This window comes from Mobula birostris, chromosome 32, assembly GCF_030028105.1.
Source record: "Mobula birostris isolate sMobBir1 chromosome 32, sMobBir1.hap1, whole genome shotgun sequence".
Lineage (NCBI taxonomy): Eukaryota > Metazoa > Chordata > Chondrichthyes > Myliobatiformes > Myliobatidae > Mobula > Mobula birostris.
The window spans coordinates 6,780,370-6,796,825 of NC_092401.1; the positions used below are offsets into that span (position 1 = coordinate 6,780,370).

General features: G+C 42.2%; 1 protein-coding gene across 2 annotated transcripts in view; it reads left to right on the forward strand.

The window, feature by feature from the left end:
- The window catches only part of tyk2 (tyrosine kinase 2), a 144,899-nt gene extending 128,673 nt beyond the window's left edge, over window positions 1–16,226 (forward strand). For both annotated transcript variants that reach the window (XM_072248369.1, XM_072248368.1), the window contains 5 exons: window positions 21–139; window positions 1,028–1,200; window positions 6,855–6,972; window positions 8,820–8,930; window positions 10,995–16,226. In XM_072248369.1, coding sequence (XP_072104470.1) covers window positions 21–139; window positions 1,028–1,200; window positions 6,855–6,972; window positions 8,820–8,930; window positions 10,995–11,129 — 656 coding nt within the window. In that variant the 3' untranslated portion in view covers window positions 11,130–16,226. The remainder of the gene's footprint in view (window positions 1–20; window positions 140–1,027; window positions 1,201–6,854; window positions 6,973–8,819; window positions 8,931–10,994) is intronic.
- The last annotated feature ends 230 nt before the right edge of the window (window positions 16,227–16,456 follow it).

Consider the following 16,456-nt stretch of genomic DNA (forward strand, 5'->3'; position numbering starts at 1 on the left):
TGGCCTGCTTATTTTCTTAGGAGGGCAGATTGTACAGTTGATCATGGAATACCTGCCACTGGGCAGTCTGCGGGACTACCTCCCGAAGCACAGCGTGGGACTTGGGCAGCTCCTATTGTTTGCACAGCAGATTTGTCAGGTAAAACAATACTTATTTGTGTGTTTTCTTTGCACTGTTACAAATCTGTCCAGACCATAGATGGCAATCAAGTTAACAAGCATCTTTAATAAATTTCTTCTCACTACAATCAGGTTCTTGAAACGACCTGAAAAACACGAACACTATCTCAAAGTATATTTCTTTTTCTCTCAACTTGCACTAATGTTGTTATATTTATTTGTGTTTATTTTCTTGCATTAGCTTATGTTAAGTCTATATTAAGTTATCACAAACAAGAGAAGATCTGCAGATGCTGGAAATCAAAGTAATACACACAAAGTGCTGGACCCTTCTCAGCCTGAAATGCCGACTGTTTACTCTTTTTCATAGATGCTGCCTGATCTGCTGAGTTCCTCCAGCATTTTGTGTGTATTACTATATTAAGTTGCGCTTGTACTGTGCTGCTGCTGAGGAAGGTAACTTTCATGGCATTTGAGTCCTGAGTATGTATGCCTAGAACAATAAGCTGAAGCTTGGTCTTCATTTTCGTAGTTTTGGCAAATAATTCCACAGAACTTTTGGTGGGTAACCCCAGCTGATATATTTTCTGAATCATTCTTGGACAGTGGCTGATTTTGGTAAAGCCAGCATTTCTTGCCAATCGACAAGTGCCGTTAGGTCAGGGATGAGCTACAGCTCATGGTGAAGGTGTTTCTGCAGTGCAGTTGGGTTGACGATGAAGGAACGTCGGTATAATCTGAAGTCTTTTGTGGTAAGCTTTTCTGTGCTTCCAGCCAGCAGCAGCCATAAGCATATTGTGATACCAAAAGTGTAAGGACAGTAGGTACTTGAAGAGAGATTGCTTCATGAAGCAGAGTGTTTTTTATAGGTTGACCCATGACTCCTGCTCTTTGTGCTACCATTCAGGGCATGTCCTACCTACAGTCCCAGCGTTATGTGCACCGTGACCTGGCTGCAAGAAACGTACTGGTGGAAAACGAGAACGTGGTAAAGATTGGGGACTTTGGGCTGGCAAAAGCAATCCCTGAGCACCAGGACTACTACCGAGTCAAGGATGATGGAGACAGCCCTGTGTTTTGGTAAGCTCTTGCACAGCAACAAGGGTACTTTGGAAAGGTCTGGTTGTTTCTACAAAGCATGTAGAATATATTACCAAGGAATGTTCAAATAACTGTCAAGGTTTTAAGAAAAAGTTAAAGACACGAGTGAGAAGGGAAGAAAAGAATGCTAGTGAGCCAAGGAGGCTTGTAAGCATATGTAGGCATGTTTCTGGTGTAAGTTTCCATAATTGTCAATCGTTCACTGACCAGCCTAAGACATCGGATGGCCACATGGAGCAGGTAATCAATGGACCTTCTTTCATTTCTCTCTGCCATTGAGGTCACCTACAGTGAGCTATTCACGCACTGTGGCTTTATACAGTAGAACTGAACACTCAAAGCCATTGCAGCAAGATTGGTGTGCTTTAATGTTAAGTTTTGAACCATGTTTGTTCTAAATTGGGTTGAGTGAGAGTTGGAGAGTGGCTTTCTCTGGTTTCCAGTCATGCTGTTAGATCTTCAGCTGCTGGCTCTTGGAGAGTGCGATACCCTTGCACTGGAACTGTGGAGGGGTGTCGGGGAGTAAGGACTGATGTGGTGGGAAATCCTCCGACAGGTGACCTGGATCCCTCGGGGGTACCGCATGACGGGGTTGCAGCAAGCCTTCCAATTTGCCAAATATCCAAACGTTCCTTTCTGAAATTCTTCAAATTCATTTCCAGCCGTGCCATTCCCCTTCATCCTGCATTACCATTCAGTTATTTAACTCTCCAGCTCTTCCCCCTCACTGTTACCTGTTCGTTCTTCTTCTCTGCGGTTAGTCTATGAATTGTCTCAAACACTGTTAATCTATTTATTCATCAATCTGGAGTAGTAACTCTATTTCCCCCTCTTGATCTTCTGAATTTTGTCTTTATATTTGATCCCCAGCAATGAGATTGTTTTGGTTCAGCTTTATCTGTAAGTGTGATGATGTGGCTGGAGATATGTTCTTCTGTCTCTTCGAGGCTCAATCAGCCGATCCGTATTTAAAGACAGCTGAGGTCGGGAGCTCACCGCAAAGGGGGCACTGAGTGCTGATGCTCAAAGAAGCGTGGTCTCTACAACAGGTTCTCATCAACCATTAGCATTGGCTGAACAGGCTAGACTTTCTGCCCAAGACTCAAGAGGCTGGGGCATAACCTACGAAAGATTCTAAAATCATGAGGGGCTTATGTAAGGTGACTGCTCAGTCTTTTTTCCAGATTCAGGGAGTCTAAAACTAGAGGCCATAGGTTTAAGGTGAGAGGGGAGAGATTTAACAGGGTAACATTTCCACACCGAGCTTGATCTGCCAGAGGAATCTGTAGAGGCAGGTACAATTACAACATCTAGAAGACACTTAAACAGGAGCATGGATAGAAAGGGTTTGGGGTCAAACACAGGTAAATGGGACCAGTTCAGGTAGGTAACTTGGTCAGCATGGAGGAGTGTGTCTATGCTGTAACAGTTATTGTGCAGGGGTCATTACTATACAATAGCTGCACTGTGGAGCGAGGGGCTATTCAATACTTGAGACTGTTGTTGGCAGCTATGAGATTGGAAAAAGCATCACAGGCAGCCTGATCTATTCCTTCATAATTCTGCTGCTGGCTTTCAGTTACTGTTTATCATGGTAATTCTCTCTCCCATTCAATGGGATCATAAGCATGAAATAGGTGCAGGAGTTGGCCATCCAGCCCATGCTGCCTGCTCCACCATTTGTCAAGAACGTGACTGTTTTTCTGCCTCAGACATTTTCCAGCACAATTCCTCAGCTGTCGACTTCCTTAATGTCCAGATTTGTGTTTTGAATGAATATTATGACTGAGTCTCTTAAACCCACAAAAGTAAAAAAAAATTCCAAAGGTTCGTTACCCTCTGAGTCATCGTCATAGGAAAGTACAGCATAGAAACAGGCCAACAGGCCCTTTGGCCTGTCTAGTCCAGACCGAACCATTTCAACTGCCTACTTCCATCAACCTGCACCTGGACCATGGCCCTCCATATCCCTACCATCCATGTGCCTATCCAAACTTCTCTTAAACATTGAACTCGAGCTCGCATGCACCACTTGTGCTGGCACACTCTCACACCCCTCTGAGTGACGGAGTTTCCCTTAAACTTCTCACCTTTCAGAATCAGAACTGGCTTTAATATTACTGGCATATGTTGTGAAATTTGTTGTTTTGCAGCGTCAGTATGTTGCAATACTTAATAAAACTATAAATTACAATAAGCAGTATATATTAAAAATTAAATTAGTGCAAAAAGAGAGGGAAAAATAATGAGGTCATGTTCATGGACTCATTGTCCATTCAGAAATGTTATGGCAGAGGGGAAGAAGCTGTTCCTGAAACATTGTGTGTGTGTGTCTTTAGGCTCCTGCGCCTCCTTGATGGTATTAATGATAAAAGGGCATATCTTGGGTGATGCGGGTCCTTAATGATGGAGGCCGCCGTTTTGAGGCACCACCTTTTTACAGTGTCCTTGATGCTAGGGAGGTAGTGCCCATGAGAGAGCTGGCTGAGATTACAACTTCCTGCAGCATTTTCCGATCCTGCGCAGTGTCCCCTCCATACCAGATGGCAATGCAACAAGTTAGAATGCTTTCTATTGTACATCTGTAGAAATTTATGAGTGACATACGAAGTCTTCTCAAACTGCTAATGAAATATAGCCACTATCATGCCTTCTTTGTAATTGCGTCTATATGTTGGCCCCATGATAATATCTTCAGAGATGTTGCTACCCAGGAACTTGAAACTGCTCACCCTTCCCACTTCTGATCCCTCAATGAGGATTGGTGTGTGTTCCCTCGACTTCCCCTCCCTGGTCCACTACCAATTCTTACTGAAGTTGAGTGCAAGGTGGTTGTTGTGACCCCACTCAACCACCTGATTTATCTCATTCCTGTCTGCCTCTTCATCACCATCTGAAACTCTGCCAACAGCAGTTGTGTCGTCAGTATATTTATACATGGCATTTGAGCTGTGACTAGCCACAAATTCGTGGGTGTAGAGAGTAGAGCAGTGAGTTAAGTATGCATCCTTGATTTGCGCTCGTGTTGACTGTCAGTGGGAGGAGATGTTATTTCCAGTCCACACAGAACGTGGTCACCTGCTGAGGAAGTCAAGGATCCAGTTGTAGAAGGAGGTACAGGGTCCAAGGTTTTGGAGCTTGTTAATTAGAAATGGGGGTATGATTGTGTTGAATACTGAGTTGCAATCAATAAACAGCAGCCTGGTAAAAGTAGGTGTTACTTTTGTCCATGTGATCCAAGTCCATGAGCCAGTGAGATTACATTCACTGTGGAGTTATTGTGGTGATAGGCAAATTGAAGTGGGTTCAGGTCCTCGTTTAGGCAGGAGTTGATTCTAGCCATGACCAACCTCTCAAAGCATTTCATGACAGTCAGTATGAGTGTCACTGGGTGAAGGTCATTGAGGCAGTTCACCCCGCTCTTCTTGGGCACTGGTATGATTGATGCCCTCTTGAAGCAGGTAGGAACCTTCGACTGCAGCAGTAAGAAATTGAACGCTCCCACCAGTTGGTTGGCTCAAGTTTTGAGAGCCCTACCTGGTATATCATCAGGGCCTGACGTCTTGCGACATTTTGGAAGATGTTCTAATGTCAGCCTTTGAGACAGATTAGAGTCATCAGATGCCGCATGGAAGTTTTATTCTTCCCTTCAAAGCATGCATAAAAGGTATTGAGCTCATCTGGGAGTGAAGCTTTGTTAAGTTTCACTTTGTAGGAGGTAATGGCCTGCAAACCCAGCCAGAGCTGACTGGCATCCAATTCAGCCTCTAACTTCAATCAGAATTGTTTTTTCACTCTTAAAATAACCTTCCATAGGCTGTACCTGGACGACTTGTGTAGTTGTGGATCACTGGTCTTGAATGCCATAGATCTAGCCCTCAGCAGACTACGTATCTCCATGGCTTTTGATTTGGGTATATCTGATATGTTCACGCAGGCACACACTCATCCACACAGGTGTTAATGAAATCTGTGACAACTGTGACATATCCAGTCAGGTTTGAAGATGAATCCCTGAATATTGTCCAGTCTGTTGACTCAGAAGTCCTGTAAGTGTTCCTTTGCCTCCCTTGACCATACCTTCTTCGTCCTCACCACTGGTGCTGTAGTCTTCCGTTTCTGCCTATACGCTGGGAGTAGAAGTACAGCTAGGTGATTGGACTTTCCAAAGTGTGGGCATAGGATGGCATGGTAGGTGTTCTTGATGGTGGTATTACAGTGCTGAAATGTGTTGACTCCTCTGCTTCCACAGGTGATATGTTGGTGGTAGTTGCTCAGAGACCTCTTTAAGCTGGCCTGGTTGAAATCACCCACAATGATAGGAAAGGTATCAGGGTACACTCTTTCATGTCTGCTAATTACAGTGCTAATCTCCTCAAGTGCCTGCATGACATTAGACTGAGGTGAAATGTACACCACTATCAGGATGATGGCAGAAAACTCCCTCGGCAGACAGGCAGAACGACATTTGACCGCTGGATGTTGCAGGTCGGGTGAATAGAACTGAGACAAAGCTGCCACATCTGTGCACCACGATGAGATAACCATAAAGTATACGCCACCTCTTCTTCTTTTAAAGGACTGAGTTGTCCTGAATTTGCAGAGAGTGGTAAAGCCATCGAGCTGTACGGCTGCATCCGAAATGATGACGGACAGCCATGTTTCTGTGAGGGAAAGTACATAGCAGTCCCCGATGTCCTTAAGAAATTCCTTACTTAAGTCCTAGGCAGTGTATCACTTATTCATCCACTGTGTCCCATATCCCAGGCTCCTAGGCCAAGGAAAACATCTTCCCTTCATCTGTTCCAAATTGATTTTGTATATCTTGCTGAAATCTCCTGAATTCTAGAGAACCCTGGGGAGGTCTACTTGATCTTTGATGGTGCAGCAATTTGTCCACAATTGGAACTAGTCAAGTAAATCAGCTCCTGAGCTGAGGGCAATTGTTCAAGGTACATATATTACCAAAGTATGTACACTTCAATACAAACTTGAGATTCGTCTCCAAACAGGCAGCCATAAAACAAAGAAACCCAAAAGAACTCATTTAAAAGAAGGCCATCAAACCCATAAATGTGCAGAGAAAAAAAACCAAATAAACACAAGCAAATGGCGTTCTGAGTTGAAGTCCACAAAGAAAGTCTGTCCACAGACCCTAAGATCAGCACAGAGTGGAGCAGCGAGCTCAACCAGCCCGTCTCTTGCCTCGGGCCCCCCAAACTGACCTTTTCAATCTGGCCCAGTAGCCTGGTAGTTAGTGTAATGCCAGCGACCCGGGTTCAATTCCGCCACTGCCTGCGAGGAGTTGGTACGTTCTTCCTCTGACCATGTGGGTTTCCTCCGGGTGCCCTGGTTCCCTTCCACATTCCAAAGCCGTACAGGTTAGTGTTAGCAGGTTGTAGACATGCTATGTTGACATTGGAATTGATGCAACACTTGCAGGCTGCCCTAATGGTCAGCTAATATTAAATCTTAATCTTAAAGTCTAGAATGTACTGAATCTGAATACCCGTCAAGTGCTTTGTGATGGAGGTATGTTTATTTTGGTCTTCTGGCTACCTCTATGAAATGGACTATCTTCATGACAGAGTACTGGAGTTGGGCCTTACTTGCATTCTTCTGTTTCGTCCTAGGTATGCCGTTGATTGTCTGAAAGAAGGAAAATTCAATTTTGCCTCCGATGTTTGGTCATTTGGAGTCACATTGTACGAGCTGCTGACGTACTGTGAGGCTCGACTGAGCCCGCCTGCGGTAGGTCTCCTACAAAACTTCAAACTCAATTTCCTGCACGTCTTTGTAAAGACAACTCTGAGCTTTACATTTTCTGTGTCACCTTTGCTTCTGTCCTACACACAAACTTGATTATCAGTATTTTGTGATGGAATGAACTAAATATGGGACAAATTCTATCAACCTGTGTGTGAATTGGATTCAATGCCTTTGGAGCCACTGATAGTTGGATCCATTTTCTGTTCTGTTCTTGCTAATTGAAGGTTAAGTGAAGCCAGTCTGCAGAAATATGTCTGTGGTCCTGGTCAACCTATCCACCGGGTGACTCTGATAGAGACTAGCTTTGAGGCCGTTCTTCAGGTTCTAATGTTAATCCTCCACAGCCTGTCCATACCTCCTGGAACCAGGTACTTGGCCAATCCATCACTAGTTAGAATGGGCTGTGAGCTTGTTTGATATACTATTTGCGGCTGGTTATTCTTTAGCCTTCACAAGGTGCTGTTCTTGGGAAAGAATGAAAATACCTGGTAAATGAAAATGCTGCAAAGACATACCTGTTTGCAAGTCTTGATTTTGCATGATTTTTGCCCTCATTGCTTATCAATAGAATTTGAATTTCCTTCAGAATTAGGTTTAATATCACTGGCATATGTCGTGAAAATTGTTAACTTTGCAGCAGCAGTACGTGACAATAGAGGGAAAAAACTGAGTTTACATTTCTATTTTTTCACTACCTATTTAATATAACTACCAAATACAAAGGGGAAGAAGCGGCTCCTGAATCATTGACGGTGCACCTACAGTCTTTGTACCTCCATCCTGATGGCAGCAATGAGAAGAGGGCATGTCCCGGGTGATGGATACTGCCTTGTTGAGGCATCATTCCTTCAAGATGTCCTGGATACCACCGAGGCTGGTGCCCACGATGGAGCTGACTAAGTTTACAACTCTCTGCCACTTACTGCCCCCCCCCCAGCATACCAGATAGTGATGCAGCCAGTCAAAACGGTACACCTGTAGATATTTGTGAATGTTTAGGGTGACGTACCAAATCTCCTCAAGCTCCTAATGAAATACAGGCAAACTCCTCATGATTTGTAAGTTTAACCCACAAATGCTCACTGTACTCAATATTGGTGGAGTGGTAGCTAGGGGCTCCTTGCTCCCATGCCTGATGTGGATGTGGAGTGATATTGTAGGTTTTGAGTGACTAGGGAACTGAGTGAGAAGTAATATAGGTCACTGGATGTTGGTATAGAGGAGGATTAATGTCTGGAAGGGTGAAAGGGTGATTGTGCTCCCTTCTGCCACAGTCCTGCAGCAGTCCTGCCTGGTCTCTAACTTTCCACCTGGGGCACTGAGTAAGTTCTCCATAAATTAGAATTCTTCAGCCAATACTATACAGCATCACATATTCCACTTTTCCCTCAGTGGGTTATTCAAGTGGTTGTTGAAAATTTTAGTAAAAGATTTGACAGTGTTTCAAATGTATTCTTCAAATATTCAGGTGTATGTGATACATTGTTAAGTAATATCTGAGACGCCCGGTGCCTCTTTATTACAAGTCAGTTGGTTGCTGATAGCAGAAAGCATTAGTTGAGCCACTCCATTCTTAGTGAGTGCAGCAGAGAACTTCAATGGAAATCAGGTATTTTTTGCCCTTTCAGGTAGCTGTTCCTGAGGTTGCTTTCAACTCCTTTATCAAGGTGGCATTCTGGTATAAGTGTGTGGAAGTTCTGGTACAAGTTCATCTTTTCCCCATCAAATACCAATAATGTTGGAATTGGGGGAGTCATTGATAATTGAATCCATAGTTTAAACATGGCATTAAAGTGTGAAAACTTAAGTTATTTTCAACATTTTTACAGAAATTTATTGAGATGATTGGAGTGACGCATGGACAGATGACAGTGGTCCGACTAATTGAATTGCTGGAAAGGGGCAGACGCTTGCCTTGTCCAAAGTCCTGTCCATGGGAGGTAAGAGCATAAATCTTTGACTTCAAGCTGAATGTTTTCATTTCAGACACACAGCCTCTCCTGTGGGACAATCTCTTCTGAATTTAATTACTTAAAATTATGATTGCAAGCATTTATGGGAGACTGATGTGAGCATCTGTGTTTTTCCTGTTTAATCCTGAGTCCAGCTCTCATTTTAGTAAATATTCACAGCCAGTATCTTTCCCACGTTGTGATACCCTGCAAACACGAGGAAATCTGCAGATGCTGGAATTTCAAGCAACACACATAAAAGTTGTTGGTGAACGCAGCAGGCCAGGCAGCATCTCTAGGAAGAGGTAGAGTTGACGTTTCAGGCCGAGACCCTTCGTCAGGAAGTTCTTTCAGTTAGTCCTGACGAAGGGTCTCGGCCCAAAGCGTCGACTGTACCTCTTCCTAGAGATGCTGCCTGGCCTGCTGCGTTCACCAGCAACTTTTATATGTGTTGCTTATGATACCCTGAACTGGTTTCATTATCTTAGGTTTAGATTGACCAGGGCTTTGGATACTTTGATTCCAGTACTTATCCCTATTCTCCAGTACCAACATTCAATTAGATATTTTCTTTGTTTTCCATGATGTTTTAATATTTATACATCAAATTAAACTTTTTTTCACTACTGCCAGATTTTCCCCCACTTTACAAAATATTCTTTTTTAGGCCAAAGTATATGACCTCACATTTTCCTGCATTGAAATCTACTTGCTGCTGATTTGCCCTTTCATTTCATCACTGAGATGTTTCTATCTACATTGCTTGTAATCTTCCCTCTAACTTTTCTTACAGCTGTGCAGAACAACTATTGCACTGAGCAGGAGGTTTTTACGTAGCTTGAAAACTGCGCAGCACTTTAAATGTTTTGTAATGTGCCTACTATGAATATTTTGAATGAAAACTGTAAAATCAGATATTTTGATTTCATTGGTTAATGGAGGGGCGTAATGGAATACAGTACAACACAGAAAATCTTTCGTGTTCTGTAAACTTTTTCTAGCTGTGCCCAATTCCAGCTACATGGTTAGAAAGGCTATGAGCATGAGGGCACTTCTGTGCGTCATGAACAAATTTGCATGCAAGATTTCCTGGCCCATCACCTAAGCCATTTATAAACATGGTGAATGCTTGTGGTCTGAAGTATAGATTCTTGTGAGATACTACTGTCATATCCTGACAAAATTATCCTGTATCCCTACTCCTCTGTTAAGCCATTTTCCCAGTCATGCTAATAAATTCACTTCAGTGACTGACTTCATAAGTTCAAAGATTAATGTAAATTTATTATTGAAGTACGTATATATTACCATATACTACCCTGATTCATTTTCTTTTGGGTGTTCCCAGAAGATCAAAGAAATACAATAGAATCAATGAAAAGCTACACACAAAGACTGGTAACCGAAGTGCAGAAGAAGACAAACTCTGCAATAAATATATAAATAAACAAATAAATAAATGGAGGAAATAATATTGAAAACATGAGTTGTAGAGTCCTTGAGGTTAGTGAGGCCTGACGGTTGAGGGGTAATAGCTGTTCCTGAACCTGTTCATCAAATTTATGAGCAATATTTATCAATGCCTTCTGGAAGAGCATATACATCTATAATGTTACCTTCTTTTTATCACACTCGTCTGACAAAACTTGCACTTTATAAATCCATTCTAGCTATCTCTAATCAAAATGGTCGGCTGGTTTTATCATTTGGTTTTGATAATTTCCAAACAAAAGATGTTGGATTGACTGATGTGTCATTTCCTTGTTTTTCCCCACCCCTCCTTCACCTTTCTAAAAGAGCAGTGTGACTTGTACAATTTTTCAATTTTAAGAAGCTGCTCCTGAATCTGGAGAGCATACCTACTTCCTTCAGAACAGTAGAATGGAGGATTGTTTGAGACTTTGGTTTCTATTTGGACATTATTCTCTTTATTATTTTGCTTCATTTTCTTGCATGTCTGGCTTGTTCCTCATTTCGTCTTCTCTGAGCCTGCCATTTTCTCATTTTGACAGTTCCAAAGTGAACCAAGTTTTCTTTTTCTCCCCCCTCCAGGTCTATCAGCTGATGAACAAGTGTTGGGATTCTGACCCAGCTCAGCGACCCAAGTTTCAAGAGTTGTTCCCAATATTTCAGAAGCTGTACGAACGATACAAGAAGATCGAAAGTTCAAGCATTCTCCAGAAGTGATAAACACCAGAAGCTTCCAACCAAACATCATCTTCCTTTATTACACACTCTGCCACCCTCCCAATTTCCTCCCCATCTCTGCCGAACAGAGTCATCAATCATTGCATCAGCGCCAAAAGCAGTAGCCATTTTGTGAACAGCAAGCTCCCAAAGGTAGCATTGTAATTGTTTTTGGTGTTTGGTCCTGGCTACACGTTGGCCTGTATTTCACAGAGTATGCTGGAACTCTTCAAACAATGCCAAAACAGGGAGGCAAGGCCTTTGCATTGTGTCTCAGTCGGAAGGTATGAATAGCACTGGTCACTTCTTTAACTGTACATCATTGCTATTCAGTGAAGATTTTGGAGAATTGTAGCCAAGAAATGCCATTTGAAGAAAAGACTTCTGCTGAACTTCAAAGTTTTGTTTTAACTCCTTCAAAAATTCGGAAAGGGAGTTTGAACTTGACGTGATATCATGATAATCAAGTGTGCAACTGCACATATACTACACTTTGTTAACTTTTGCGAAGTTCAACTGTCGAGGATAATCGAGCATTGGGAAATGCAATTTGATTTTTCCCATGAATAATGTCTGTGAGAATCTTTATAAAGCTTAAAAGATGCAGTTTAGTGTCTGCTGTGTCACACTGCAAAACTGATATAGCATTGTTTATTTCTGAACTGTGATAAGAGTTCACTGATGCATCTGACCCTGTTACTTTTTAATACTGTCAATATTTGTGTTCTGTGTACTTTGTTTTTTTTTGTTATGAAATATAATGGAAACAAATTAACTTTTGGGATATACTGTCAAAGTTTATCATGTTGAGAAAGAATAATGTCTGCCACCTTCTCGAATGTGGCTCTCACCTAGCAGTGTTGCATGCCTCTGCATTATTCCTGCCAAATAATGTTACCTAGCATCATGTTAAAGGAGGGTATACCTCACTTGTTCCCCGCCATCATTGTGATATAGCTGACATTATTGAATGCTGAATATCAAAATTTAAAGTAAATTTATTATCAAAGTACATATATGTCACCATACACAACCCTAAGATTCATTTTCTTGTGGGCATACTCAATAAGTAAAATAAACATTATAGTCAGTGAAAGACCACATCAAAAGTGCAGACAACTAGTGTGCAAAAGACAACAAACTGTGCAAATACAAGAAGAAAGAAATAACATAAGCAATAAGTATCGAGAATGTGGGATGAAGTGTCACTGAAAGTGAGTCCATAGGTTGTGGGAACGGGTCAGTGATGGGGTCAGTGGTTCCAGAGGTTGATGGTTGAGGAATAGTAACTGTTCCTGAACTGATGGTGGGAGTGCTGAGGCTCCTGTGCCGCCTTCTTGATGGCAGCAGTGAGAAGAGAGCATGACCTGGGTGGTGGGGGTCCCTTATGGTGGGTGCTGCTTTCCTGTGACAGTGCTCCATGTAGACGCGCTCAGTAGTGGGGAGGGCTTTACCCGAGATGGACTGGGCCATATCAACTACTTTTTGTAGGAGTTTCCATTCAAGGGCTTTGGTGTTTCCATACCAGACTGTGATGTAGCCAAGCAATGTACTCCCCACCGCACATCTCCAGAAGTCTGCAAGGTTTTAAATATGCTGAATCGCTGCAAACTTCTAAGGAAGTGGAGGTGCTGCCATGCCTTGTTCATAATTGTACTCGTGTGCTGGGCTCGGGACAGGTCCTCTGAAATGAGAACACCAAAGAACTTAAAATTGCTGGCCCTCTCCACCCCTGATCCCCTGATGAGGACTGGTTTATGGACCTCCAGTTTCCTCTGCCAGAAATCCATCATCAGTTCCTTTGTCTTGCTGGCGGTGAGTGAGAGGTTGTTGTTACGGCACCATTCAGCCAGATTTTCATGAGTAGAGTAGACTGAACTTCAAGCGTACAGAAACCAGGCAGGTAGGTGGACCGTGATCTCTCTTAACTGGAAACATGCGAGTCCTGTGAATAGAAACAATGACTCAGGTGTCCCTGTAACCTCGGGAGGAATGAGTAGGCAGTACGACCAGCACCACCTCCAGGTTTCTAGTATTGCAGTTTTTACAGAATATACAACTGTTCCACAACTACTGTTCTCTTGGTATTGAGGACTTTTTATCTCGCAGTGCAACAAAATGATGGAAAGATACTTCACAAGTCATGTTAATATCGAACTGGTAGTTACACTTGCTCAATTGTGTAGTTGGCGTGATACCTACCGATGTTTGAGAGTACCCACTCATTAGTGATATTTGCAGCAAAAGCCACTGAAATTTGTTGTGGCAGAGTTAAAAGACATTTCAAATGATCGTGGGAGGAGAGTTCCTCCAAATGAGCACAGCCTTTGCTTGATTCACCTTTGGGAATTCTTCCAAGTTTGATTTGCCTTCTGTGTCAAGTTGTTGCCCGTGGCTGGTGCTGCACAGTTGGCCTGCAGCTGAGGGGATCACATCAATACCTGGAGCAGCACGGTAGTGTGGTGTTTAACACAACGCTTCAGTGTGCCAACTACTTGGGTTGAATTCCCTGCTGCTGCCTGTACATGCTGCTCTGTGACTGCATGGGTTTCCTCCCACAGTCTAAAGAAGTACCAGTTATCAGGTTAATTGGTCATTGTAATCTGTCTCATGACTAGGTCTGACTAGGTCAGGGTTAAGTTGGGGGTTGCCAGGCAAAGGCCCAGAAGGGTATACTCTGCACTGTATCTCATTAGGGCTAGGAACATCTTCAGGAGAATGGAGCCAAGAATGGGGTTGTCACTGTAATTCCTTCAAAGACGTTTCTTCGTTGAGCCTCAAACATTGTCTAATAGTTCCAGTTTTTTTTAAATCCTGAGACGAGAGATTTTTTTGTACCACTGTGTGATTTCTTATCAGTCTCTGCACTGCAGCTTAAGCAAAAGTGATTCTTGGACAGCCTCTTAAATTAAGGCTGAATGGCTCGCCAGGCCCCTTAAGAGCCAGTTGGAATTATAAGCTTCCATAGACCAGGAGTCCAGGAGGTAGACAATATACGTTGACAATAAGTCAGGTGAGGGAAGGAAGTAAGATGGACATCGTTTTTTCCATGGCCCTTCTCCTCCTAAATGCAGCGGAGGATCAGTTTACACATGCTGCAATTTGCATGAGAAGTCAGCCCCAGACTGCATGCTGAATCAATTTTGTCTTGTTCATGACATGTCTGCAATAATGGGATTCAAAAAAAAAGCTGGAATTGTAGAACAGATATCTTGTGTCTCTCTTCAACATGGACAATGGGGTAGGAGTGCAGCTTCTGATCATATTGTGTATTATCAGGGTCTTTCAGCAGTGACTAATTTGTAAGGACAAAGAACTGAACCCTGTAGTGCAAAACACACCAGGATGTTTTGAGAATAACTTGCGTTTGTATAGCAACTCCTATATGATAGAGTAAGCAAAGGTGTTTAATGGGCATACTGTAAAGCAAGTCACTTACTGAAATATTGAACAGATTCTTGACTCAAACATTAGATCTAGAAAAGAAACAGGAATATAAATGGTTTGAAAATCACCACAGAGCAAATCAAAAAAACTCTTGTTATAACATGAAGTTTATGGGATTTTTAAAACACTGTCTGCACTATTTGATTTGGAGGTTTTCAATGATGGGAATAATGTATAGCGTACTATACATGAATATGTGGTCAATTTACTGTTTAAAAATGTTTTTTTTAAGTAAACATTGGGCCCAACCTAAACTAATTTAGAACATGGTATGTGGCAGGCTTTAAATGGAACCTGGCACAACTGAAGCTAATGAATAGTTCTACCTTTGTTTCTCTCAAGGGCTCTAATGGTAGTTACGATTCTTGGAATGTGTTTGATATTATCATTATTCATGTGTTTATACCAGTTAGCATGTTGGGTGATTTCAATGGACATCTAATAACTTAATCATTTTTATTGTCTTCACTCTTGTCAGCTTGTTACATTTTTGCTCACACCATTTATTTATGAATGTTACGCAAGTAAGTTGCATTGAAATTTATTCAATGAATTGCATTAAAGCAGCTGAAATATTCCCTTTTTTTTTACCATTTTGGATAGCCAACCTCTGAGTATGAGTATTGGTTGGAGATAAACTTCATGTTTGGCCCTCTGTGAAACAAGGGAGGCTGTGTATTATGCACAAATCCTGGAGGAACTCAGCACACCAGGCGGCATCTATGTAAATGAGTACAGTCCATGTTTCAGGCCTAGACCCTTCAGCAGGACTTAGCCCGAAAGGTCGACTGTACTCTTTTCCATAGATGCTACCTGGCCTGCTGAGTTTCTCCAGCATTTTGTGTGTGTTGCTTGGATTTTCAGCATCTGCAGATTCTCTCTTCTTTGAGGCCGTGTATTATAATCATTGTGGTGGTGACTGGCAAGGCTGGTATTTCCTGCCTATCCCAACTGTCCATGGCAATGTGGTTCACCACATCTTGCAGCCCTCTATCCACGTAGTCCAGTTATCACAGAAGGATAGTCAAGAATTTGACCCATTGGTGTGTAAAGTATGGCCAGTTCAGAATGGTGGGTGCCTTGGAAATGGTGGCATCACGTTGCTGCCTCTGTCTTTCTGTGTTCCACGACAGGTAAGTTCCTACTCTGCACCTGCTGGTGTTTTGTTGGCTTCACTTCAGACTGTGATTTCATGAGAAAAGAATGTGATGTGAGCACCTCCCACCATGCTCTTGTTATAGCTTTTACTGATATGTAAATCTCTTGGCTCTCAGAGCTTTAAACCCCACCTTGTACTTTTAGGAAGCAAAAATTTCACCTAAAGGTTAAAAAAACAACTAACCTTAGATGTAGGAGTAGATGGAGTTTGCACATGTCCTGCCAAGCAATGAGCAAGTGACTGTGTCAAAATTGGATATCACAGCTGGGTTATTTTGCTGTGCTGCAGATGAAATTATTTTGACAAAGATGAAGAAAACTTTAAGAATATATCTGGATTATCTGGGAATTATTCCTTTTCCATTTTTAAGTTGTGCATATACCAATTCATATCATATCATGCAATGTTTTTATTTTATTCTGAGAACTGCATTGTGTTGCAACATTGCAATTATTCCTTCAGAAGGCAATAAACTGTTCATTTTCACTTGATTTTGCTTGTTATTACCTCCTGACCTCAGCACTACAGGTGCTAAATAGGTGTGGAATAAACCAAACTGATTGAATGTTGGCCAAAACTTATGTAACCTCCAACATTAGATTATTCTTGGCCAGGACAGTACTGTGCAAATATCAGAACTCAGGGAAATCGGTTACAGGACTGCCAGCTAAAGACCCCGTGGAGAAACAGTGGCTTTGAAAATTGTTTTCTTGGGATCAGT